This window comes from Sorex araneus, chromosome 3 (assembly GCF_027595985.1).
Source record: "Sorex araneus isolate mSorAra2 chromosome 3, mSorAra2.pri, whole genome shotgun sequence".
Classification (NCBI taxonomy): domain Eukaryota; kingdom Metazoa; phylum Chordata; class Mammalia; order Eulipotyphla; family Soricidae; genus Sorex; species Sorex araneus.
The window spans coordinates 225,258,185-225,285,582 of record NC_073304.1 but is presented as its reverse complement, the minus strand read 5'-3'; the positions used below and the strand labels follow the sequence as shown (position 1 = coordinate 225,285,582).

Genomic DNA, 27,398 nt, shown 5'->3' with positions numbered 1-27,398 from the left:
AGAAAATAAAGTGAGATATTTCAAATGTTTGGGCAAATATTTTCTCAAACAGAAAATGTGAACTCTAAATGTCATAGTCCAACTCAGCCTCTATAATACTAAACCAAACAAACAAAAAGCAGTATACCAACAGTTCTGTTACATTTATGACCAGAATACTTGCAGTAGATTTGTACTTTCTCTCTCCCCACCCCCCCACCCCCAGAGATAATGCTGCATAATTTAAACATTGCTCTTCTGTGCTATTAATACAGCAACTCACATTTTCAGGAACACAGGAACGTGTGTACATAGTATTTTTCTTTCCTTTTACAATGCATAGACATCCCACATATAATGGTTACATATCAGCACCAGATTAAAATAGTGTCTGAATGCATTAAAAAAGCTGAATCTGTTGGGTGTGGCTTAAGTAAATATATCATGTCTAAACTGGACAGTTCCCCAGTACCATGCAGCCACTGACACCCAAAATATATGCATTCATAAGTAAAGTGCTTCCGGGAGAGGGTGGGAAACTTAACCTCCATTTTTTTGCTAAGCTTGATGTTCAATTGTTTCCACACTGTACTTCTAAAACGATAGTGCCCTGAGTCAACGCTGAGCACTGCTCAAGAAACCAAGGACAGAGACATTTCACTTGTCTTACACCGTCTCCTGATTTTATACTCACTGTCTACAACATGGCCGTTCATATAAACATTTTGCTTTTACGAAAGAGGTGATCATTTAAATCATGACTATGTGCAATGCGAACGCACACTGCATTACAGTCATCAATAATATATGAAGTGCCAACTTCAGTGTTCATTCTACTTATTTTCCATCTCACCAGAGACCGCCCTACTAATGCTTTCTACTATTATCAAACGTACAATATAAAGAAAGGCATTGATAGGAGCTGCGACAAATGTGAAACATAAAAAAACATAAAAACTGTGCTTACTTTTTAAATTATGTATTATTAATAGGAAAAAACTGCATGTATATGTATGTGTGATTATATACAGATTAGACATATTTAGTACAGATACAAATCTCTATAAACCACCACGTATGCATCTATTAACACTATACGTGCAATATACCTCTATATCATGCAATGAACCTCTACATAGAGAGGGCATGCAGATCTCAGAACCGAACATTTTCATTTCAAATGGCTACAACAAAATATAAAAGCTGCTAAGAATATCTGACATATTAAACTAGATCCAAGATTTTAATCTCCTTAAAATATTTTTCATGGCTACTCAGTGCAGTAAACCCACCTTTGATTCATATTGACGGTTAGTTTATTCTCATACCCTGTACGTGCTGCACCATTTTGTTTGTCTTCTGGACAGTGAGGAAATCGGCAGAGCAGCAGTGAAGGAGTGTACTGGAGTCAGCAGAGGCAGTGCCAGCCTCCTACTGCAGTCTGTATATTGAACGCACTCAAACCCACAGGTGCCTACGTAAAATCCTCCAGCTGCAGGCAGCAACTTAATGTTTCCTTCAGCAGCAGATCTGTACACTACTTTCACTTTGTTTGATTCAATAAAAAGTGTGCTACCTCTTGAAAAATTATTTTACATGAACAACTTAGAGCTAACAGTAAATAGCTGTTTTTAACCAGAAGGATAATTACAAAACTGAAATGCAGTTCTGACATTTAAAAAATTCTAAACTCAATTGTTTCTACAAAGTAAAACATGAAAAACTCACGTGTCATATCTTTCTACACAAATTACTTATGAAATGCATTTTTCACATATCACAACAACTGCATAGAGATGCCTGCTTCCAACCTATCTTTTTATCAATGATGAAAAGTCAATGTTCAGAAACTGACAAATGGATCAAGAAAAAGAGGCTCATAGTCCATTCACATAAATGTCTAAAACATACAACATACCTCCCAGAAATAGGTAATTTAGAAACTCCAAAGAAAACAAATCTAGCCTTAATTTCTCAGCTGGACATTATTAAAGGCCAAGATGGTTAAGGCTAAAGTACAATTCCCAAGGTCATATAGCTACTCAATAGCAAAACTTGTCTTCTAAACACACCCTTTAATAAATAATTAGTAACTACTGCAACTCACCCAAGATTAAAGAGTAACCTCAACATTTCTAGAATTTGTTTGTAGTTCTAAAACCCTTACAAAAAAGAAATTTCCAGATGCAGATAGTTTTCCGAGTTCAATCTAACATTTAAAGAAATAACAATTCTACAAAATCTCCTTCAGAAAACAAGAGTTGAGAACACTAACTCATTCTATAAAGAAAAAATATTCCGATATCAAAGCAGATAAAAACATTACAAAAAAAGATAAATATATCAGTACCGTTCATGGCCAAACAAATTCTCAACAAAATATCAACAAATTGGGGCTGGAGCAATAGTACAGCGGGTCCCGTGTTCAATTCCCAGCATCCCATATATGGTCCCCTGAGTACCTCCAGGGGTAATTCCTGAGTGCAGAGCCAGGAGTGACCCCTGTGCGTCGCCGGGTGTGACCCAAAAAGCAAAAAAAACAAAACAAAACAAAAAATCAACAAATTAAACCTATAATTTTGCTTTAAAAATAACACTAGGAGCACTATAAGCAACAGGAGTTTCTCCTGAGAATGCTTCATTAGTTTAATACTTGAAATCACTCAATTTAATTAATCATATTAATGATTTAAAAAAAAACATGACTGGGGCTAGAGAGATAGTACAGCAGGGAAGGCTCTACCTTGCAGGCAGTGGCCAATGAAGACTCAATACCTAGCACCCCATATGGTCCCTGAACATCCATAGGAGTGATCCCTGAGCTTACAGCCAGACATAAACCCAGAGCACACTCAAGAGTGCCTCCCACCCACCACCAAAAAAGGAAAAGAATATTTACCAAAACCCATAGTCAGTATTACATTTAGTCACCAAACACAAAAAGACATGAACACCACTCATCAGTCTTAGCTATCATCATACTACAAGTACTAACTAAGCAATGCCATAGTTTCAATCCCCAGAATAGGAAAATAGATAAACAAATGAAAGAAATTACAAATAACGAAACCAATAAACACATCTTAGAAGGAAGAATGGAGTGAGGTAAGATCACAGTACCAAGTCCAAATGCAAGAATCAATTCCATTATATGTCTGCATATTACTATATATTAGCAAAACACAGTAAGAAACAAACCAAAAGAATTTAGCAAGTGGAGCGGAGGAGTGGGATGGGAGAATACTCTGGTGGAGGATGTGATATTGGAACACTGTATGTACAAAACCTTATTGTTAACAGTATTGTAAGTCACACTGCCTAAATAAAATATTTAAACTACTGGGCTGGAGCGATAGCGCAGTGGGTAGGGTCTTTGCCTTGCACGCGGCCGACCCGGGTTCGATTCCTCCATCCCTCTCGGTGAGCCTGGCAAGCTATGGAGAGTATCTCGCCCGCACAGCAGAGCCTGGTAAGCTACCCATGGCATATTCTATATGCCAAAACCAGTAACAACAAGTCTCACACTGGAGACGTTACTGGTGCCCACTCGAGCAAATTGATGAGCAATGGCATGACAGTGATTTAAACTACTAATAAGAGCTTAAGAAAAGAAATGCTGGAAGTGTGGTTCAAGTGATAGGATATATGCCTTATACATTTGAAGCTCTGGGTTCTGTCGAGGCACTTCATAGTTCTCCCAGCATCGTCAGATCAGTTCGCACAACAAATAGGGTGACAATAGTCATAAACCTGACAAATATGTATGCTGGAAGTCAGAAAATTTTAGTTGTTGAATGAAAACATCAAAGTAGGCCTAAATAGTGTACTGGAAAGACAGTACAGCAGGTAAGTTCTTGCCTTGTATGCTGGAGTACGAGGGACTGATGACCTGGGTTAAATTCCTCATACCCCAGATGATCCTCCAAACCTAAAGAATGATCCCTGAGTACCACAAGTGGCGTGCACACACGCATATACACACACACCCATAAATTAATGGAAAAACACATCATGTTCATGTTCAGGAAGATTCCATATGCTAAAGATATAAACTATGGCAACTGATCTATAGAATAATCTTAGTGCAATGTCAACATCCCAAAAAGATTTTAACAGACCAAAATCTATATATGAAAAGACAAAAGATCTAAAATAGCTAAAACAAGTTTAAAAATAAAAAGTAACAAAGGGGGGGAAATCACCTATTCTGCTTAAGAATCACTATAAAGCTGGGGCAGAGAAAGTACAGAAGGCAAGGCACTTGCCTGACACTTGACCAACCTAGGTTCAATCCCCTGGTCTCCACATGGATGCCTGAGCACAGAGTCAGAAATAAGCCCTGAGCTCAGCCACCTTTGGTCCACCCCCCTAAAATTATCAAAATGTAAGAGTAATAGAGACAAACTAACAAGTATAGGAACCAGTGAAACAGTGAAGAAATAGATCCAAATATGGCCAACTGAATTTTGACAATGGTTCAAAAGCAAAGCAAAGAACAGATAGGTTTTTAATAATGGTACAGAAACAATTACATGTCTTTATGCAAAAAACCTAATATACAACAACCTTAACAATTTCTTAAATAAAAAAATAACTCCCACTTAAAAAAAAACTAAACCTCAAACTGAAATCACAAATCTAAATATGAAACTGAAATTTTAAAAAAAAGCAGTGGATAATGCTTCACAATAGGTTAAGTGTTTAACTATAATAAAAGCGTGATCCAATCCAGCAGTGCATGGCTGCAAAAGCAGTCGCGTGACATCCTATACTGTTCAAAACAAGCAATACAAAATAAATTATTTAACATTTGCCTATGGGGAAGGCTTTAGCGTAGTGAGGAAATACGAAATAATGGTGGAGGAAGGTGTTATGGTGGTGGGATTGGTGCTGAAATACCGAATATAATCAATTACTGTGAACAACTATGAAAATAAAATTGGAAAAACAAAAAAAGCATGATCCAGTTTTATTTATTTATTGAATTACTGTGAGATAGTTACAAAGCGATTCAGTTTTTAAAAAAGAAATGGTCAAAAAGATAGAAGAGAGTTGTTAAAGTGCTTGCCTTGCATGTGACCCATGTTTACTCTCTGGCACCATATATGGTTTGCCACCAGTGGTGCTGAACAACAACAACAAAAAACAGGAACAACAGGAGTTCCGAGTATGGTTCAAACCTCCTCACCCACATTCTAATTAAAAAATGATACATTAAACTTCAACCCAATTCAAAACTTTTGTTCTTCAAAAACAACTGTTATAAGACTAAACAAAGCCAGTATATCATATATCCAACAAAGAACTTGTATCTAGACTGTGTTATACAAAGAACTCTGAAAGCTCAATAGGAAGGAAAAATTTAATTTAGAAATGAGCAAAAAATATGAACAAACGCCTCAGAGAATATGTTAAAGGCAAATAAGCATATGAAAATATATGCAACATCATTAGCCACTGGAGAAAGGCAAATTAAAATCACAATGAGACACCACAGCTCATTTTATGAAATGACTAAAATAAAACACAAACACACACACACACACACACAAGCAAGTACTTGTGAGGATGTGGAACAGATGGAACTCACACATAGCTTGAAGAAAATGTAGAGTCACTCTGGAAAACAGGCAATTTCTTAAAAAGTTAAACACACACTTACCATGTAATCCAACAACCCCACTGCTAGGCACTGACTCTAGAGAATTGAAAAGTTATGTTCACACAAAACCTGTATGTGAATGTTTATAGTGACTACTCATAATTGCAAAGAACTGGAAACCACCCAATGCTCTTCAGAGGATGAATGAATAAACAAACTGTGAGACACCCATAAAATTGAAAATGGAACAAACTATTGCTGGATGCAACTTGGAAGATTCTCAACAGCGTTATGATAAATAAAAGCAGCCAGTCTTAAATGTTCAGATAGTGTACTTTTTACATTTACATGACATTATTTTAAAAAAAAAACCTACAGAGATGGATAATAGCTCACTGGTTTCTAGGACAGGAGATGGGGATGGATGACTATAAAGGGATATCATCGTAATATAACCTGTTCCACTGCATACACTGACTGGGGTGGAAGATACACACAACTGTATGGTGTGGAGATTCACAGTACCTGAAGACACAAAGTCAACTGTACTACTTGATAAAATGTCAGCAACATCATGTGGTCGTATGGGATATGGTTTCAGTGAGAGTATATATGAGATATATACATGGCATATAAATATGGGATATATATTCTTCTAGATATACCATCACATCACACTCCAAAAATAAATTCATTACATTTCCTCTTAAAACTCAAAAGACTGGTACTCACAACTCACCTAGTCACCTAAGACAAAAACATGAGTACTGTCCTTCAATCCTTGAGTGAGTTCTTTAAGTCACTATATAATCAAGACAGTAACTCTCTAGTAACAGTGCTAGAGAGCACTGCTGCATTTCTAATACCACTCTCTAACTGTATTTAGCACACAACAAGCATTCAGTAAGCACTTTAAGGGAAAAAAAATACATGAATAAATATGATTGGGTGCTCCTCTTTCACTGCTCCATGCCCAGGAGAGTTCAGGTGATTCTTTAACATCTTTCTGTCCCCACAAGCATCCCTCTTACCTCAGACCCTAATTAATTTCACCATCAGCTGGACACTGAATGTGATCATTCTGAAAATTATACAAGCTGTTTTGTCTTTCTACCAATACACATCCCTTTCTGAAAACTGTCCTTTATCAACTCTCACTTTATCTACTAATTTACTCCTTCTCTTTATTATAACAGATATTCTACCAGGGTAGGTACCTAATCAAAAGTGAGATGATGCCAAACCTGGTCCAAAGTGTAAATGATCATTGGGGGTGGATACCACACCTAAATTAAGCCAGATACTCTTGTGGGCTTGGGAACAAGTAACTGAGCCAATATTTTCTCCGGGTTAACGGAATATAAGATGTAAAATTCAAGTGTTATTGATAGCCATGTTCAGCTAACAGAACATCAGAAGACACTTAAATATAAAGTCAATTAAGAATAAAACAGACCTGCAGAACATAAGCACAGAAAAGAAACAAGGGCTAACTAAAATATCTGTACAAAGTACAAACTATGGCAAGCTCTCCTACAATTTTATGTCTTTAGGTGTGCCATGTTCTCTGCCTGAAACTTATTTTCTGTTTTTCTCAACCTGGCTGTCTACTATTTAAACTTAGTATGAAACTGTAGAGTGAAAAACAGGGTTCCCAACAGTGCTCTACCCTCAGAGTCTGAGCTGACTGGAGGCCAAACAGAAGAGATAGACTGTCCTAGTCTGGTAATCAGTTTTCAAAATGGAACAAAGAACAGCTACGGAACACAATATTCTGAATAAAGAAAGGACTGAACTAATCTACAAGTAAATAGAAATAAAATCAGAGGCAACAAAATGAGGCTGTACAAGACAAAATTTAAGAACAAAAATGCACAGCCAAGCATTATTTATAAAAATTAGAGGTTTTCTTCAGTATTCCATTCTGTCTACTCAACATCTCCCTTCTGAAGCTGTCAAGTCCTTAGTGGTTAGAATGGGAGATGATAGCAAAAAATAAATAAAACAAAATAAAAAGAAAACACAAAGGGATCGGAACAATAGTATGAGAGTATGGGATCATAGCATGTGGCCTATGTGGTTTGATCTCCAGCACCCCATGTGGTCCCCTGAGCCCATCAGGAGTAATTTCTGAGTGCACAGCCAAGAGTAATCCCTGAATCCTGCCAGGTGTGGCCTAAGAACCATTTTTTTAAAAAAGAAGAAAACACAAAAACAGGTACATCTCATTTGAATACTTGAGCTTAAAAGACTTGACCTCTTAAGGAAACTGAAATGACTCATATAGTTAAAATACACACACATATACACACACACACACACACACACACACACACGGCCACAGATAATACGGGGTTAAGGTGCTTGCCTTGCTCACAGACAAGCCCAGTTCAATCCCTAGCACCATATACGGTCCCCTGAGCATCCCCCAGAGTGATCCCTAAGTGCAGAGAGAGCCAGGAGTAAGCACTGAGCACCACTGGGTATGCCCGAAATCACAAAAAAATTTTTTAAATACACACAAAGTAATATATATTACATATATATTTTATATTAAAATATATTTTATATATATTATATATATAATACTATATATTACATAATATTTATATAATTTATATATTATATATTAAAATATGTATATATGGCTTTTTCCCCTCTCCGTGCACCCAGGAATAGTTCTGTAGTTTGAAACAACTGCCTTTCAAGTATGAGGCAGTCTGTGCCTGACAGCCCTATTGTCTGTGATCTCTAGAGCTACAAGTGATTTCTAGACACATAACCAGGTGTGTCCAACGACCACAACTAAAGGTATGTGACCTCTGAGAAATATCTGAATTAGCAGCTGGATCGATAGCACAGTGGAAAGGGCATTTGCCTTGCAAGCAGCCAACCTGTGTTCAATCCCTGGCATCCCACATGGTCCCCTGAGCACCCCCAGGAGTCATTCCTGAGTGCAGAGCCAGGAGAAAGCCCTGAGCATTGCTGGGTGTGACCCAGAAAGGAAAAAATAAATTAATTAAAAAATATGTAGCAGCACAGCCAGGAGTGTGACCCTGGAAAGCACAAGGCTGAGCACAGCACCAAATCCCATGAGCACTACAATCAGAAAGTGCACGAGCATCACAGCTGAAGATGTGACCTCTGGCCAGCAACATGGTCAAGAAACAAACACCACAAATTTAAAAAAAAAAAGTCTAAGCAGTGAAATATGTGGTGACACCTAAGCATCCTGATATCAACAATGAAGCAAAGGCAAGGAGGAGAGAGAGAAAAAAACAAATCTCCCATCTACTATTAACACAAACTCAAAAAGAATACACCTGATCAAAAACAATCACAGAAACTGGTCTTCTGTGATGTTCAGCTGGTTTATTTCCCAGGAAAGACCTATCATATCGTAAAGCTATATGCAGGGTTCAGAGTTCTACTGTGTAGGTCAGAAAGCAAGTGTTCAGAGATTTTCAAAGTGGGTAAGACTCAAGGAAAATGCTAACAGCTCTATGTGACCTATAAACTACATATCAAATACTAGTATTATTACAAATATAAGGAGGTGCTATCTTTCTGACAAATATATGGAGCTGCTATCTTCCTATATGGGGCAAATATGGACTTTTCCTTTTAATTTTCCAGATGGAAAAGACAACTACTTATAAAAAATAAACAAAACCTGTAAGTATTGGTAAAACAAAGTAGCAGATTTCACTGGCTGCCTAGCCAATTCCTCTTTGTTTTTCACAGAACACTGGTTTTATTTTCTGTACTAGTTACAAGAAGTCTGGCTGATTCTCACCTAAACACAGAAGGGGAATCTTTAGCAAAAATGAATTTAAATAACAATTCACTGCAACTCCATCAATTAGTTTAAGAAAGGCTGTGTGTTATAGTTTGGTCTGTGGAATGAAAGGTGAATGGGAAGGGTTGGGGGGGGAGGGAAGAAGGCTTTCAAGAAAATTTTCATTCATTTAAAAAAAAGAAAAGGACCCAAGAAAGTACCAGTTGTCCTACCAGTCTTTGAATAATATTTGCAACTATAAAAGCTGAACATATGACAATCCTTTTGCAGTAGGTAAAGACAAGTCTGAGAACAATGATCAATATGCTGAAAATGGCAAAGCAGAAAGATGGAAAGAAACAGAATCCCTGGGGGCTTGGGAATGGCACAATGGCTAAAAGCATCCACCTTGCAAAGATGAGACCGTGAGTTCCATCCTTGGTACCACTCACAAGCATTGAACACAATCCTGGAGTGTCTGCTACCTGGTACCCAAAAGCTAAACAGGCATGTGCAAGTACCACAAATACGTGATGCATGAGCTTTTCCCCCAGACTTAAGCCATGGTGAGCACATGTGAGCACCACAGTTGACCCAGGGTAAGCAAACAAGACAAGGATGTATGCAAGCACCATTAAATAAATGAGTGCACCCCTTGGCAAGCAGGCGTAAGCACCACAACTGAAATGTGACAGACACATCACCTCAACTGCAAAATAAATACTTTAAAAAAAATTTTTTTTAATCCTTGATGAAGCTATTGAATCTCACATTTAACTTATTCATAACTGTCATGCCTCCAGATTCTTTATTTAGTAAGCTGAAAATCCCCACTATAGAGCAGTCACTTTAAATGGAATATTTGGTCATTTTTACCATTCTAATGTTCAACAGTAACCAGGGACCTGAGAGATGGTATAGGAGGTAAGTTACTTGTCTTGCAAGAAACCCCGGTATCACAAGGTCCCCTAAGTATTGCTAAAATTCAAATTTTAACATTAAAATCTCATTTCCTATTCTGAAGACACTTTTGAGGAAGACCAACAGATGGCCAACAGGCACATGAAAAAATTCTCATCATCCAAATCAAGATGACAATGAGATATTTTACACAAGCGAGAACAGCATATATCAAATACACTGGGTACAATCTCTGTCAGCAGGGATGCAGTAAAACAGGAACCCAAATCAACTGCTAGTGGGAATGTTGTTTGATCCAATCCCTATGGAAAATAGATTTAGTTACTCAGTAAACTCAGAATTGAGCTCCCATATGACTCAGCAATTCCACTTTTTGGTATCTACCCCCAGGACAAAAAAAACATTCATTTAAAAGAATTTATCATTTGTATCACTTGTCATCCCGTTGCTCAACAATTTGCTCAAGCAGGTGCCAGTAATGTCTCCATTTGTCCCTGTTGTGTGCTAGTGTAGCCCAATGGCGTCTGCTTGCTCCAGGAACACAAAGAGCCTCAAACCGTTTGTTCAGGATCTTGACAAAGAAGTCTGACCATCTCGTAGGTGGGCAGCCAGGCATTCTTTTGATGTTCCAAGGAATTCAGTCAGTAATAGCTCTAGTCCAGCGGTCGTCTCCAAATCGCATTACAAGTCCAGCCCATCTGATTTTCGATACCTTGGCAAACGAGACAGCGTCCCTGATTCTCGATCTGATCACTGAGAGAGGTCGGAACTCTCTCACTTGAATGAAATGTGGTATTCCAAGCATAGCTCTTTCGATTCCTCTTTGGGATACCCGAATAGTGTTCTTATCCTGTTTTCGTAGGACCCAGGTCTCTGAGGCGTATGTGAGAGCAGGAAGAACGGTGGAGTTGAAAAGATGTGCCCGGAGCCGGAGGTTCTTCGTTCTCTTAACAACTTCTTCGACGTTCTTGAATGCATTCCACGCTGCTCTCTTCCTCCTATGCAGCTCAGTTGCCAGGTTGTTCGTCATGTTGAGTTCCCGACCTAGGTACACATAGCTGCTGCATTTGGAGATGTTTGTTCCACTGAGAGCAAACGGAACGTCAGGAACTAGTCCGTTTCTCATGAGCACTGTCTTTGTAAGATTCAGCTGCAGTCCAACCTTTCCACACTCAGGGTTGAAGTCAGCCAGCATTCATGCCACTTGCCTAATGTTTGATGTTATTAGAATGTGATGTCAACAGTGAAGTGGAAGTGGTATAGTTGCCAACCATCTATCTTCACTCCATTCCTTCCCATTCCAGTCATCGCATGATGTTCTCAAGGTTGACACTGAAGAGTTTTGATGAAATGGTATCACCCTGCCAAAACCCCTCTCTTTATGTTCATGATCACTTAAGGACCTCGTAGAATGGTGAGATCCTGGTGGTGAATCCATAATATAGCTCACAGAGGATCCTGATGTACTGAGTTTGAACACCCTGTTTGGCTAGGGCTTCGATGACCGCTTCAGTCTCAACAGAATCAAAGGCCTTCTTTAAATTAATGAACGTTAGACAGAGAGGCATCTTGAACTCTCGCAAAACTTCAATGAGCTTGGTCACAGTGTGGATATGGTCGATAGTGCTGAATCCTTTTCAGAACCTGGCTTGTTTGTATGGTTGTCCTTCATCTAGTGTTCTGCCAATCCTATTCAGGATGACTCGACTGAATAACTTGTAGACAACAGACAATAGGCAGATTGGGCAATAGTTGCCAATGTCATGGATGTCTCCCTTCTTGTACAACAGAACGGTCCTGCTGGTTTTCCACTGGGACGGAATCTTGCATTCAGACAGGTAGCGTGTGAAGAGCCGAGCCAGTGTATTGATGAGTACTGGTGGCAGATTCTTCAGGTGTTCGGGTATGACCTTGTCTGGACCGGGTGCCGTACGCTTCTTTACTGACGAAATGGCGTGTCAGATTTTGGAAGGGAGAACGCTGGGAACAACATATCCATCCTGCATAATTTGGTATGTGGGCAGCTGGAGGCGGCTATCAAAGAGATCCGAGTAGGAGTCGTGGATAACCTTTTCCATTGCCCTTCTGGAAGATGTGATAGATCCATCAGGACATCAGAGGGCAGTCATCTTGGTCTTATAGTTGGCGAAGGGCAGGCTGGCGTTACAAATACTTTTCCGGCTTCTGCCGCATCGGCAAACACTGCTGCTCTTCCCTCTCTGAGGTCTTCCTTTATCGCTTCTCTGCACAGCTTTGCAAACCTGGACGTTAGCTTGTGATTTCCTGAGGCTTGCAACAAACCAAGTTGGCGAATGAGCTCGAGAGTTTCTGAAGACAGGAGTCATTTTGTGGCTTTCTCTCTCTTAGCATTCTTCGAGGTGCTGAACCAGTCGACTGTATTCCTCGTTGATGTTGTCAATGATGGCAACTTCCCATATTGCCGCAATAGTGCCAAAGAACTCCCAGTTGGTGGTCATTCTGGGAGTTCTCTTCTTAAACTTTGCAGCCCTTTCTCCCCAGTCCGTGAAGTAGAATTTCACACAAAGGAGACAGTGGTCTGATCCCATTTAGAATTTTAGGACAACAATGATATCGGTCAAGCAATTGAATATGATGATTGAATATGATGTGGTCAATTTCGTTGTGGAACTGTCCACTGGGAGACTCCCATGTCCAATGTTTAGATTCGGCCTTCTGGAACCGTGAGTTACCATGGATGGTCTTGGTCAACATGATAAACTCAGACAGTCTCTTACCCTGTTTGTTCCATTCTAGGTCATGGGTCCCGATGTGGAGTTCCTCAGGGTACCTTCTCAGTCCTATCTTGGCGTTAAAATCACCAACAGTGACCTTGTAGAAGGTGTAGTTTTCTTATAGAACTTCTCCAGCTCCATGTAGAACTTCTCAATTTCTTCTTTGTTGTAGCTGGATGTTGGTGCGTAGACGACAAAGATAGAAACTGCTGGCAATGAGCCACACCTATTCAAACATAAGCATCTGACTTGGGTTGTTAGGCATTTGAATGAATCAATGCTCATGGCCAAGTTTGTGTTGATGAGGACTCCAACACCACCAACGCCTCTACTGTCACATGTTCCGAGGACAGTTCTCCAGTGTTGAAAATGGCATGATATGACTAATGCCTTCTCGTCTCAGTCAATCCAATGACGTCGTACTTGATCTTCTGCGCTTGCACCATCAGGTCCTCGATGGATGCTTCTGATGCCGATGCCAGTGTATGTGCGTTAAAAAGTGCAGACAGTCATTTTAGTACTTCTTCGTTTTGGCAGCCTAGTTTGGCCCTGAGATTTTAACCTCTCCTTGCTCGTCCTTCTTAAGATGCCATACAGGGGGCTCTCCCAGGGCCAGGGGAATTTTTGTTACTGTTTTTGGCATATCAAATATCGAACCCGTCAATGGTTCACCACCTCATCATGGCGAAGGCGTGGCAACGGTGCCAACTGGCGAACATTGAACCAAGAGGTGCTTCTCAGAGATGCAGGCAGATGCAGGGCTGGACTCCTTGCATCTACTGTGTAGATCTGGCCGGTACTTTCTGTACGTGAGCACCATGTCCATGCACAAGGTGTGTGGCGTTGTCTGTCAGCGTGTAGATTGTTACAACATGCCACCCGCACAGCAGAGCCTGGCAAGCTACCCGTGGAGTATTTGATATGACAAAAGAATTTATGCACAATGTTATTCATTGCAGCACTCAGTTCAATAGCTAAGATTTGGAACCAACCTAGATAGATGTTTAATGGCAAATCAGTGGATTAAGAAGATGTGGCATATATACACAACGGAATATTACACAGCTCTAAAGGAATCATGCAATTTTTGGTAACATGAATGGACTTGAAGACATCATGTTAAATGAAGTAAGCCAGAAGGACAAGCACAGGATGAAAACATTTATATGTGATATTTAGAAAAATTGGACAAGGGAATGCAATGTTTTAAAGAAGAGATGTCCAGACCAACTTTGGTCCCAGAGGACAGGGAGGAGAAAAGACAGATGAGAAGCAAAAGGGCCAGGTCAGGGGATTCAGGTGCAAAGGTGGTGAGAGGATGACAGAGCCAAATATCCAAACCCCAGAGTTATCAACACTGAAATCAAGCAACCCAAACTTTAACAACAGAGCTTAGAAAATATGCCTGTCAAGAGGGCAGGCCGGAGGGAAGAAAGAGGGATGGAACGGGAGGGAATTTGAGAACACTGGAGGAAAGCTGACACTGGTAGTGGGATTGGTGCTACAATATTGTTATGTCTAAATCTCAACTGTGAGTAACTTTGTAAATCACGGTGCTTTAATAAAACTTTTTTAAAAATTTCATTTCCTCTAGAAATTCAGGTCATTTTTGGTGGGCCTCCCAAGCAGGGTTCAGGAGGCCCTGGAGGTCCTCCCTCCCATCCAGCAGGCTGAAAATGAGGAGTTCAAGGTGGAGATTACTGGGATTGCACCCTGGCTATGCTCACAGGGAACATGCGGTGATGGGGATACAAAACGAGGGTCAGACAACTGCATATAAGATATGCGTGCATGCACCTTCATTCCCGTGCTAAATCTCCAGCCCCCAAGTTTTCAATTTAAATAAATTTGTCTGCAAAGGAGCTGACTATAGGTGTTAAAATCTGGGGGCTGGAGAAACAGGACAGTGGGTAGGGAGCTTGCCTTGCATATTGACAACCTGGGTTTGATTTTCTGTATCCTGCATGGTCCCCCACACCTGCCAGGAGTAAGCCCTGAGCATTGCCAGGTGTGGCCCAAAAACAAAACAAGAAACTATTTTACTCACCAGTTTAAAACCCTGCAATGGTTCCCTTACATCTTTAAGGATCTATTCCTCACAGCTTTAAGGATGTAGAATTTTTAGCTAGGCATACAAAAACACATTGCTAAACCATGAAGTTAACTTTCATCCTTTTTAGTGACTTTCTAATTCTCCCTAGGTTCAAAGAACAGAGAATTTTGTAGTTGATAAAATGAACCATATAGTCTACTATGTTTATCTACTGAGAAATGCAGCTTTTTCTGTATGAAATCTGATCCTACTTATTCTTCAGAACTCAGCTTGAATATTCCTCTCCTCCCTGTGTGTCCTCCAACTGTGTTGCCACCACTGTTGGTCTAAGAATCTCTCCTCTCTTAGACCTTGAGATCCTTTTATGCCAGCATGTATCATAATGTTTGCATCACAGTGAATACTAAAAAAAAAAATTGTGATTTAATGAACCACATTTGTAGGTAATAATAAGTGCTTTCCATTAAAACAATGAATGACATAGCTTTATACAACAGGGAGAGACAGACAGTTCAGAGCAGACAATGCAGGTTCAATACTGGCACCACATATGGTATTCTAAGCCCCACCAGAAAAGATCCCTGTTCACAATACCAACTGTGACACAGAAACACACACACACACACACACACAGACACAGACACGTACGTGCATGCTCACCAAGTTTTTTCATAATGAAAACTATAGTCTCCCTTACATATTAGTAGGGCATCGAAGCGATAGCACAGCGGGTAGGGCATTTGCCTTGCACACGGCTGACCTGGATTCAATTCCTCCGTCCCTCTCAGAGAGCCCAACAAGCTACCGAGAGTATCTCGCCCCCACGGCAGAGCCTGGCAAGCTACCTGTGGTGTATTCAATATGCCAAAAACAGTAACAACAAGTTTGACAATGGAGATGTTACTGGTGCCTGCTCGAGCAAATTGATGAGCAATGGGATGACAGTGCTACAGTGCTATATATTAGTGGAGGTGAAGTAAATTATTCCATAATTTTTTAATTTTATGTATTTTAAGTTAGGTATACTGAGTAACATATAAGTGTACACTGAGTAGCATTAAAATAATTTGGATATTTAATATAGTGCAATATATAAAATGATTCACTTAATATATGATAAATTTCAACCAAATGTTTATACAGATGAACAAACTATCTTATCAAGTGTTATCTTACCAAACTATTTTACCAAGATATCTTTATCAAGTTTTAATCTCAACATACTTTGAGAATATTTAAAAAAAAAAACAAACTTACCTGAGTTAACATGTTTTACTACAGAATTGGACTAGAGCGATAGCACAGCAGGTAGGGTGTTTGCCTTGTATGCAGCTGACCCAGGTTCAATTCCTCCCTCCGTCCCTCTCAGAGACCCCGGCAAGCTACCGAGAGTATCCCACCCGCACACACAGCAGAGCCTGGCAAGCTACCCGTGGACTATTCGATATGCCAAAAACAGTAACAACAAGTCTCACAATGGAGACGTTACTGTGCTTGCTTGAGTAAATCGATGAACAACAGGACCACAGTGCTACAATGCCACTATAGAATTAGTACCGTAATTATATTTTTCCTATCATGTAACATAAATATTACCTCCTTGATATATATCCTATTGATAATAGGAAGTAATTATACAACACGTTCTATTTGTTAACCATAGCCAGTTAGTTTTCACTCTTATTCTAACAGCAAAGATGTTTTCTTTAAGTTTTGGGGGGCCATGCCCTGTAACACTCAGGAGTTACTCCTGGTGGTGCCCAGGGGACCATACAGGAAGCCAGGGACTGAGCCAGGAGTCTGGCATGAGCAAGGTAAGCATTTTACTTGCTGTATTAGCCTCAAAGATGTTTTTAATGCTACTTATGCCTTCAATTATATAAAGATTTATGGTAATTTAGGAAAAGAACAAAATAAATCACTGTGGGGCAGAGCATGATGGCACTTGCCTTGCATACAACTAACCCTGGTTTGACCCCCAAACTCCATATTATCCCCTGAGCCCTGTGAGGAGTGATCCCTGAGCACAAAATCAGGAGTAAGCCTGACCACCAGCTGTGGTTCAAGAAACAAAACAAACCAAAAAAATTAGTTTGGTTATATGTGGTTTAGAAAGATGATGAGATTTTCATCTAAGTACGACATGAAAGATTCCTTTAGAGTCTCTAAAGAACCAGGGTTTCTGTATGGCAAGAATGGCAAGATACTTAGTGGTAGATGAAAAATCATGAATTCATGTCAGAATTCATGAATTCATTCTTTTTTACTGACTCTAGAAAAAAAAGCTAATCTACTTATAAGGATATGGTTATACAAGGCATAATTCTTGGATTTTTAGTAGCAAATTTATTCCACACCGAAGGGTACAGGGGAAAAAAAAAGTATTAGGAAGACTTAGGATTAAGTAGAAAGTTTCTGAATAAAACTAGGAAAATTAGATGTGGTCAAATCATGTTAAAATTTTTTTAATTTCATTAGTACCTTATAAAATAGGGAAGAAAAATTAGGATGGGGGCTGGAGGGATAGCACAGCGGGTAGGGCGTTTGCCTTGCACGCGGCCGACCAGGGTTCGATTCCCAGCATCCCATATGGTTCCCTGAGCGCCGCCAGGAGTAATCCCTGTGCATCGCCAGGTGTGACCCAAAATGCAAAAAAAAAAAAAAAAAGAAAGAAAGAAAAATTAGGATGACAGCAGGGTAAGATAAGCCAGAGAAATCAAGTATTTATTCACTCAACAAATATTTACTGAACTACTAATTTTCAAATACAACTCCAGAGGCTGGGAAGAAGTCAATCAATAAACTCATAGGATTTACATTGATTGGCAAGATAAACAATTATCGAAACAAGGTAAAGTAAAATAACTTAAAGACCAAAATGTAATCTAAGAGTAAAAAAGAATAACTGGATATGGTTTGACTATGGTGGAAAGTGAAAAGAACAGTGAAGAGATCAAGAAGAAAGGCCAAGAGCTGAACCCTTAGCCTTCGTTGCAAGTGCATTCATTAACTGCTGTACTATCTTTTCCCCCAATCAGCGAAACTTTTTTTTTTAATATTTATTAATTTACTGTTTTTGGGGGGCCATGCCCAGCAATGCTTAGGAGTTACTCCTGGCTCTGCAGTCAGGACTCACTGCTGGTGGTGCTCAGGGGACCATACGGGATGCTGGGAGTGGAACCTGGGTTAGTCGTGTGCAAGGCAAACACCTTCCCTGCTGTTGTATTGCTCTGGTCCCTCAACAAAACATTTTAACAGTTGTGAAACTATCTTGCCAGTACAGAATAGGGGTCTGCAACTTATTCTGTAATGGACTGGATAGTACATATTTTAGTTTCTGTCCCAACTATAGAAATCTGCTTGTGTAGCATGATAAGAAATACAGATAATATACATAAATGAGTAAGTGTGGCTGTATCCTGATTGAATTTTTATTACAAAAACAGTGGTAGATCAGGCCTTCAGGACATAGTTTGTGAATTCCTGCTATGAAAGATGAGGAAATTCTAAATTTATGCCCACTGATTCTCCACATAGGACTTTGACAAAGTTCACAGTGACAACAATCTAGGATACATAAGTTTGGGGGTAAAAATTGAACAAGGTCTCTCAATGACTCACACAGAATAAAACACAAAACAGAACTCACTGTGAACATCTGAGCTACATGTAAGTCAAACAAATTAAACTTCAACCTACCCCTTATATCTTCAATACTTTTTACATCATATCCAAGATTTGACCCTCATAATGACACTCATTTTTCAAATTTGAAAAAGTGTAACACGAGAAATCTCTATCAGTCTGAATGGAAATAACTGCTATATTTCTTTGTTTAGTATCATGTTTAGCTGTTAGATTTATTGAATAGTTTATTATATAAAGACTATTATATAATGTGATGATAGTTTAAAATTTTTGAATTGAAATATGTGTCATTTGTCTAATGTAGAAACAGCTCTGTGCTCTTAGAACAAATTCTACTTGTTGAAGTACATTATCAGTAATTATTTGTATTAATTAAGCTTTACTTTGTTTGACCTTTTTTTCTGCATATTCTGTCCTCCTCTCATTTATTTTTCATTTTACTGGGGCACAGACTTGAGTAACATTTTATTCTCCCAAAGACTGTTTTAAATTTAGGATATTATATTTTCTCTCAAAAGACCGCGTGGCCGCTGCACCAACGAGATGGTCAGACTTCTTCGTCAAAACCCTGAATGAAGGATTTGAGGCCCTTCTTATTCCTGAAGCAAGCAAATTATCAATGGGCTACACTAGCACTCGACAGGGACAAATGGAGACGTTACGGTGCCCACTTGAGCAAATCGAAGATCAACAGGATGACAAGTGATACAAGTGATACTTTCTCAGTTCTTATATTGACAGTATATTTTACCCGCATATTTGATGCCTTAACAAAACATTCACCTTTTTTGGGGGGTGAAGGGGTTGTGTGTGTTTTGTTTTCTAGTAACATCCAAGGGTACTCAGGGATGTGAACTCTGGGATCACTCCTATGGGCTATAATTATATGGGATGCCAGGAATCAAACCTGGGCAGCTAGGTTCAAGGCAATTGTCTTACTTGCTAGACTATTACTCTGGCCCCCATAAACAATGGAACTTGATAGCAAATAGTGACATTACTTTTATGAAAGAGTATGGTTGAAATGTTCGGTAGTTACTAGAATGATTTTGGTTGTTTTTTTTGTTTTTTTTAGTCACCACGAATTACAGAGTACGAGTACTTGTGACTGGTTATCAGGCACTCAACATTCCAACACCAATCCTTTCATAGTTCCACTTCCCTCCACTAAAGACCCCAGTTTCCCTCCCACCTACTAGTCTGCTCTATGACAGGCACTTTTTTTTTTTAATTTTAGGCACTGTGATTTACAGTACTGCTACTGATAGAGTTTCAGGCATAATACTTAACCACCTTTCATAGCTTTCTCCTCTTCCTGAGTGACAATTTTCCTCCACCACTGTCACAGTGTTTCTCTTCCTTGTCTTATTGCACTTTGCCACCACCACCACACACACTCCAGAAGCAAACTTCCCACTGAAGACCAGTTCTCATGTTCTCCATTAGAATGATTTTAAGTAAGATAAACATTAAGAAAAAAATACAACACTTAAATTTTAGATAGCACAGAAACACACATATACTCTTTTAACTCAGAATTTGGCTGGAGCAATAGCACAGCAGTTGGGCTTTCGCCTTTCACGCAGCCAACCCGTGTTCGATTCCTCCGCCCCTCTCGGAGAGCCCGGCAAGCTACTGAGAGTATCCCACCTGCCACTGCAGAGCCTGGCAAGCTACCCGTGAGTATTGGATATGCCAAAAACAGTAACAATAAGTCTCTCAATGAAAAACGTGTTTCTGGTGCCTGCTTGAACAAATCAATGAGCAACGAGATGACAGTGACAGTGAACTCAGAATTTAAGAATCACAAAGTTGTCTCTGAACAAAATTCAGGGGTATCTAGTCCTACATGTACCAGAAGTTGTTTTGTTTTTATATTATAAATATAAATTATAGCACTGTAGCACTGTCACAGCACCGTCATCCCATTGTTCATGGGTTTGCTCAAGCGGGCATCAGTAACGTCTCCATTGTGAGACTTGTTACTGTTTTTGGCATATTGAATACGCCACGTGTAGCTTGCCAGGCTCTGCTGTGTAGGTGGGATACTCTCAGTAGCTTGCCGGGCTCTCTGAGAGGGATGGAGGAATTGAACCCAGGTTGGCCGTGTGCAAGGCAAATGCCCTACCTACTATCACCCCAGTCCATAAATATGAACTAAGTTCTAAAATTCAAAACTGATTTTCACATATCCTTAGGAAAAAAACTTTGCCTAAAAAAATTTCATTTGATATTACATTTTATAAAATCAATTTCTATGAAATAATGTCTAGTGTCCAACACAACAATTTTATTTTATTTTATTTTGCTTTTTGGATCACATCTGGCGATGCACACGGGTTACTCTTGGATCTGCACTCAGGAATCACCCCTGGCAGTGCTCAGGGGGCCATATGGGATGCTGGGAATTGAACCCGGGTCGGCCGCATGCAAGGCAAACGCCCTACTCACTGTGCTATCACTCCAGCCCATCCAACACAACAATTTTAGATAAACTATTTAAGAGACAAATTAAAACAGGCAATTTCGCATTATTACAAGTGCTTCAGATGAAATACTACGTTGATTTACCAAAACAAAAACAAATAATTATGCCTATGAGAAAAATTACATTATTAATAAGCTCTGAAACAAATAACAGACCGAAGTAACCATCTAACTGCTCATTAATCATTAAAGAAAAATAGGCAATGACAAAAGAACTAATGAAATAATTCCACAAAATATCTTAAAGTTTATTCTACCTATGAAAAATATTTGAAATATTTTTATTAATATTTTTTTGGTGGTGCTGGAGATCAAACCTAAGTTTCATCATGCAAAGTATACATTTTATCATTAAATCACGTCCCTAGCCCTGTAAAACATTTAGAAAAAATACAATTCTCTATAAATAGGATTCTTAGTTTTTTCCATTCAGAATGCAAATAACTAGTTTATGTACCTATGCTGATATCTACAACTATAAATTATAAATATTTTATGTGAAAAACCACTTAAGATTAAATTATGAATAAGAGGCCCCAAAATTATTGCTGATATAATATTAGAAAATCAAAGGTATTAGCTTTAATACTTTAGTAGAACCTTGGCATTTATGGATTTAATAATATGATCCCTACTAAAGCAATACATGTTACAGTTTTAGAAGGAGTTGGTTTCTTTCATATACTCCTTTCATTCTTCTCTATACTTAAATCATTTAGCAGAGTAAAAAGTTATAGACTAACCATAAATAATAAAGGGTGAGGGGCTGGAGAGATAGCACAGCGGGTAGGGTGTTTGCCTTGCATGCGGCCCGACCCGGGTTCAATTCCCAGCATCCCATATGGTCCCCCCGAGCACCGCCAGGAGTGATTCCTGAGTAATTGAGCCAGGAATAACGCTTGTGCATCGCTGGGTGTGACCCAAAAAAATAATAAAATAAAAAAATAATTAAGGGTGAGACATGGAAAGCAAAGTGCTTCTTTCATTTATTAGAAACAATTAAAAAATATATCATTCACATATTATTTCTTTGGTGGATTATAGATTTCTATTATTACATAGAAAAGTATCAATAAGAAATTCCTGTTTTCTTGTAGACACTTGCTGAATTTTCTCTCCTAAAACCATAAAGTTCTAATAAAAAACACCAACATCCAATGGATGACTCAAACCTACTAGGAAATAAATATGTGAATGATGCCTTGTAAATAATTGTAAAGAGGTCTTCCTTTTTGTGGTGAGAGGAGCGAGGGAAGTAGCATCAGGGATCAAACCTGGACCTCATGCATGCAAGGCGTGCACTCTGCACTTTGTTGCTAAGAGATAGCCTCAGCCCTACCTGGTACATAATTATTAGAAATGATTATTAGGTTAAAGCACATGCTCTGTAAGAAGAAACCTTGGATTTAGTTTCTCGAATTTCATGGTCCTCTCAAGCACTGCTGGAGGTGTCTACTCCTCATCACAATGTGAGTGACCCCCAAGTACCACTGGCTGTAGCCCAAAAAGGCCTATGTTTTTCTCATTAATATTTTGATTCAATTTAATAAAGGTAAACTATGGGAAGTTATAAAGGAAGTTAAAATATCACAATTACTCAGCATTCTGTCTCTGAGATTTGCCTGTATCTCAACCTGAGATATATATCTATATACATATGTGTGTGTATATATGTATATATATATGTATATATATATGTATATATATATATATAATATATATATGCTCTCAGTGACAGCGCAGGTAGGGTACTTTCCTTGCACGCAGTCAACCTGGGTTCAATCCCTGACACTTCACATGGTTCCCTGAACACCTTCAGGAGTGATCCCTGAACATTGAGCCAGGAATAAGGTGTCGTACCTGAGCACCACTGGGTATGGTCCCCAAACAAAAAATAAATTAACTTAAAAATAAGTATTTTAAACCAAGGATTTTATTGGGCTGGAGCGATAGCACAGTAGGTAGGGCATTTGTCTTGCACGCAGCCAACCCGGGTTGATTCCTCCACCCCTCTCAGAAAGCCCAGCAAACTATCAAGAGTATCTCACATGCCCAGCAGAGCCTGGCAAGCTACCCATGGCGTATTCGATATGCCAAAAACAGTAACAACAAGTCTCACAATGGAGACGTTACTGGTGCCCGCCCAAGCAAATCGATGAGCAACAGGATGACAGTGATGACAGTGATACAGTGATTATTAGGAGTTGCCATACTCTAAGGAGAGAGGGGAGAAGAGCTGATTTGGATTATCAGTCAGTAGATTCAGTAGAATTAAGAAGTCTACAAAATATCAAGGCATACATAAGAATGTATAGAAAAAATTTCATAAAGAAGAAATCATTTTATAATTACAGCGTATGTTTTAATCACATCTTTTTCAGTAAATAATTCAAAAATAAGGATATAAAATATTCGAAGGACACCATTAACAAAACTGATCTACTGTACCAAATAACCACATTACTTTTCAGATACATGTAGTACACTCATCAAAACTGATCATATGCTGAGCTCCTTTTTATGGCAATTCTCAGCAAATATCAAAATAATAAAATAGTACAAGATAACATCTTTAATAACAGAAGGTAATAATTTAATATCATTAACTAAACTAATAAGATAACCAGGAAATCATTAATTGCTTTGATAGTAGTAAGTATACTTTACCATGGGGAGCAAAAAAGAAAAAATTATAAGAGTTTGAAGGTTTGAAGTGAAAAAATAATAATTTTTCAACAAAGTTGTAAAATGCTAATTAGAAAAAACTTAATATATGCAACCCATTAATGAAAAGCAAATGTTCAGTGCATTTCAGTATTGCTCCTAAAAAGCAGTTCTAGATTATTTTTATTTTTAAAACGTAAGAATTATTCTCTTATTCTTAAAAAAATCATTACAGGGCTGGAGCAATAGCATAGCAAGTAGGGAGTTTGCCTTGCATGCAGCCGACCCAGGTTCGATTCCCAGCATCCCATATAGTCCCCTGAGCTGCGCCAGGAGTAATTCCTGAGTGCAGAGCCAGTAGTAACCCCTCAGCATCGCCAGGTGTGACCCAAAAAGCAAAAAAAAAAAAAAAAAATCATTACAGGAGCCATGAGATAATACAACAGCCGAGCCCAAACCACAGCACCACATAACCTCCCACTCACTGCAGTGTGTAGTCCTAAAGGTCCCCAAGTACTACCAGATGTGGCTTTGGAGCCCCCATGCACTGCTGATGGGGTAACTGGGAAATTCCTAGCCTCGATGCCTCACATTGAAATGCCGGCCCAGTTGGGCTTCGAATCACTGCCTGGTCCCTCAGTCTCTGAGCATCACCTAGGAAGCCAAAATAAAACTCTTTGCAAAATGACTAAAAATAATCAACTTATTTGTCATTTCAATTGTATAAATTTTTGAAGACAATTTCTATTTTTCAACTCTCATATTCCAAGAAGTACCTAGGATGAAATAATTTTAAAGGTATATTTGCAGCCAAGAGATAGCTCAAATAGCTGAGCACATGCTTTGCATGTAGGAAGTCCGGCTCAATCCCTGGCACTATAGGGTCCCCAGACACCATTAGGATGCAAATCCTGAGCACAGACCTGGGAGTAGCCAGGTGTGGCCCAAAAAACAAAGAAAGGAAAAAGAAAAAGAAAAAGAAATTTACAACTAAAAGATTTTCAATAAGAAATGCAGAGAACCAGCATTCTCACAGGTATTATAAATACTTTTACTTCACAAAGTTTTTCTTTACCTGACTGTTGTTCAAGCAGTCCTACTTCTTAAGTATGAAAGCCTAAAGAATTTCTCTATTCCAAATTAAATATCCACTTAAACAAACATGCAATTTTCCATAACAACTGTATCTAAAGTATCACAGAATGGGGTGTGGTGTTGAAATGACCCATACATAAAAAATAAAATTTACAGCATTTTAAATCCCAGCATATCAATTAAAATGAAAATAAAAAATAAAATGACATATCAGAGAATAAAAGTAGCACAGACACTTACCACTTGATCTGTTTTTACGACTTGACTTCCCTCCAGTAAGAAGCATCTTGAGACTATTCCGAAACATGGTTGTTCTATTTTTGTACTAACAAAACTGTAAAAGAAAATATGGGTAAGTATTTAGAATACTTTAACTTTTAATCCAATATACTACTATGAATTAAAAATGACTGTGAAGAACTATGTTTAAAGATATGGAACAACAAAAAAATTTTATTTAATTCAACCATTAAATGTTCCATTCAAAGTTTACTGTACTTTGACTACCCTAGAGATATCAATGAGGGTACACAAAAATAAAAAAAAAATAAGTAGCTATAAGTATATTCCTTCCTTTCATTTCTCATTTTTCACATATTTTCACTGGCCAAATCTCTCACACCCCACCCCATCCTTACCAGAGTAGGTAAAGATGCTTTTTTCAATAAGCATTTATAATTACTTTTATACATTTATAATGAGAACTGGCTTCCCCCCATTCCATCCCCAACCTAACTTTAAGAGACTGAGAAGCTGGGACAGGAGAAAAAGGAAAGTGGGTAGTGTATTTGCTTTGCGTGCAGTCAACCTGGGTTAAATCCCCAGCACCCCATATGTTTCCTCAGCCCTGCCAGGAGTGATCCCTGGGTGGAGAGGCAGGACTGGACCCTGAGCATGGCCAGGTGTGGCTCCAAAACAAAACAAACAAAAGTCTGAGAAGTAGAAATTCTAAATTTAATAGGTAGCTCATTCATTAAAGACTCGAGGAAGCTATATGTAAGAAAGACGATAAAATATACTTCATGTTTTAACTCTTCAATTTATATTTTCTTAGAAGAAAATGATTAAATTTCTTATATATCATATTCTGAGTGTACATAAGTGAAAAATGCGTAAAATATTCTACGTATATTTAGTACAGAGCCCCTTAAAATGGACGGCATTACTTTTATAGAAAAGAATCTCGGGGGAGATGGGATTGGGGAGGGTGGGAGGGATGCTGGGTTTACTGGTGGTGGAGAATGGGCACTGGTGAAGGGATGGGTTCCCGAACTTTGTATGTGGGAAGCATAAGCACAAAAGTGTATAAATCTGTAACTGTACCCTCACGGTGATTCACTAATTAAAAATAAATAAATTTAAAAAAAAAAAAAGAATCTAAACTAAGTTAAGTAGCTCACGTACCAGGTACAGTTGGCCACAAGCAAGGAAAGTGCCTTAACCCTTATACTAACTCTCTGGCCCTCCTTGGTGCCTAGTATTAAGAAATATTTAGTAAATTATTTAAAGCCATGAAATATTTAATTTATTTGATTTTTCAATTTAAAAGTCACAGAATAGTATTCTATTTGGCTCCTTTTATAAAATATAATAGTGCTGGGTCAGGGAAACAGCTCAAAAGAGTTAAGAAATGTTACTATATATAATGTGAGAGCACATTTTGCATGCTGGAGACCCAAGTTTGATACCAAGCATTGCATGTTTCCCCAAACTGCCAGCGAATCAAAAGACCAAATAAAATTTAAATGTATATTACTTGTGTGTGCGTGTATATGTAACAATATCACATTAACTCATTTTATCGTAATCGATTTTTCTTTTTTTAAAAAAAAGGTACATGATGAACTGGCATTAGATTTTGAAAATGTATCAAGAAAAATCAGAACAAAACTCACTGGGCAAACAATCAGAAGTCACCCTGCTCTAGTGGGCTCCTCCCCCCAGATCACCATTACAGGCTCAGTGTACCCATGCTGAGCTATAAATGGCTCAGAGCGGCTCCTCCTTTCTCCAAGAACTGCTTTCAGCTAAACAGTACCACAGGCTGATTAATTTAAGGGTACAAAAGACCAGCTTCCTTGACCCAAAATGGGATCACGTGGTGGATTATTTATATTCTAAAGTCCTCTTCCTACACTTAATTTCTCTTCAAATTCTGATCTCTTTATTAGATTAATTGGGTTTTTACTCAACTTTTTATTCATTTGCTCTAAATGATAAACATTTGTTTATTGCCAGTTCCCCTCCAAATAAGCACAGTTCCCCTCTAAACCAGCTCTACAAACACAAGAAAGTTGCTTATTTAATTCATTACTGCAAGTCTATCACTGGACTCAGAATAGTATCAACGTAATAAATTCCAAATAGATGTGAACTTAATCAATTCTGTTTCTTCTATTTGTATTTAACCCCTTATAG

The 27,398-nt window shown here is 38.6% G+C and overlaps 1 protein-coding gene across 7 annotated transcripts in view; it reads right to left on the bottom strand.

Moving 5' to 3' along the window:
* The window catches only part of TANC2 (tetratricopeptide repeat, ankyrin repeat and coiled-coil containing 2), a 379,564-nt gene that overhangs the window by 297,905 nt on the left and 54,261 nt on the right, over positions 1 to 27,398 (bottom strand). For 6 of the 7 annotated variants that reach the window (XM_055131292.1, XM_055131293.1, XM_055131294.1 and 3 more), the window contains exon 2: positions 25,221 to 25,314. In XM_055131292.1, coding sequence (XP_054987267.1) covers positions 25,221 to 25,287 — 67 coding nt within the window. In that variant the 5' untranslated portion in view covers positions 25,288 to 25,314. Of the gene's footprint in view, positions 1 to 1,271; positions 1,332 to 25,220; positions 25,315 to 27,398 lie in introns of those variants that run through there. The other variant, XM_055131296.1, reaches the window with a different exon arrangement.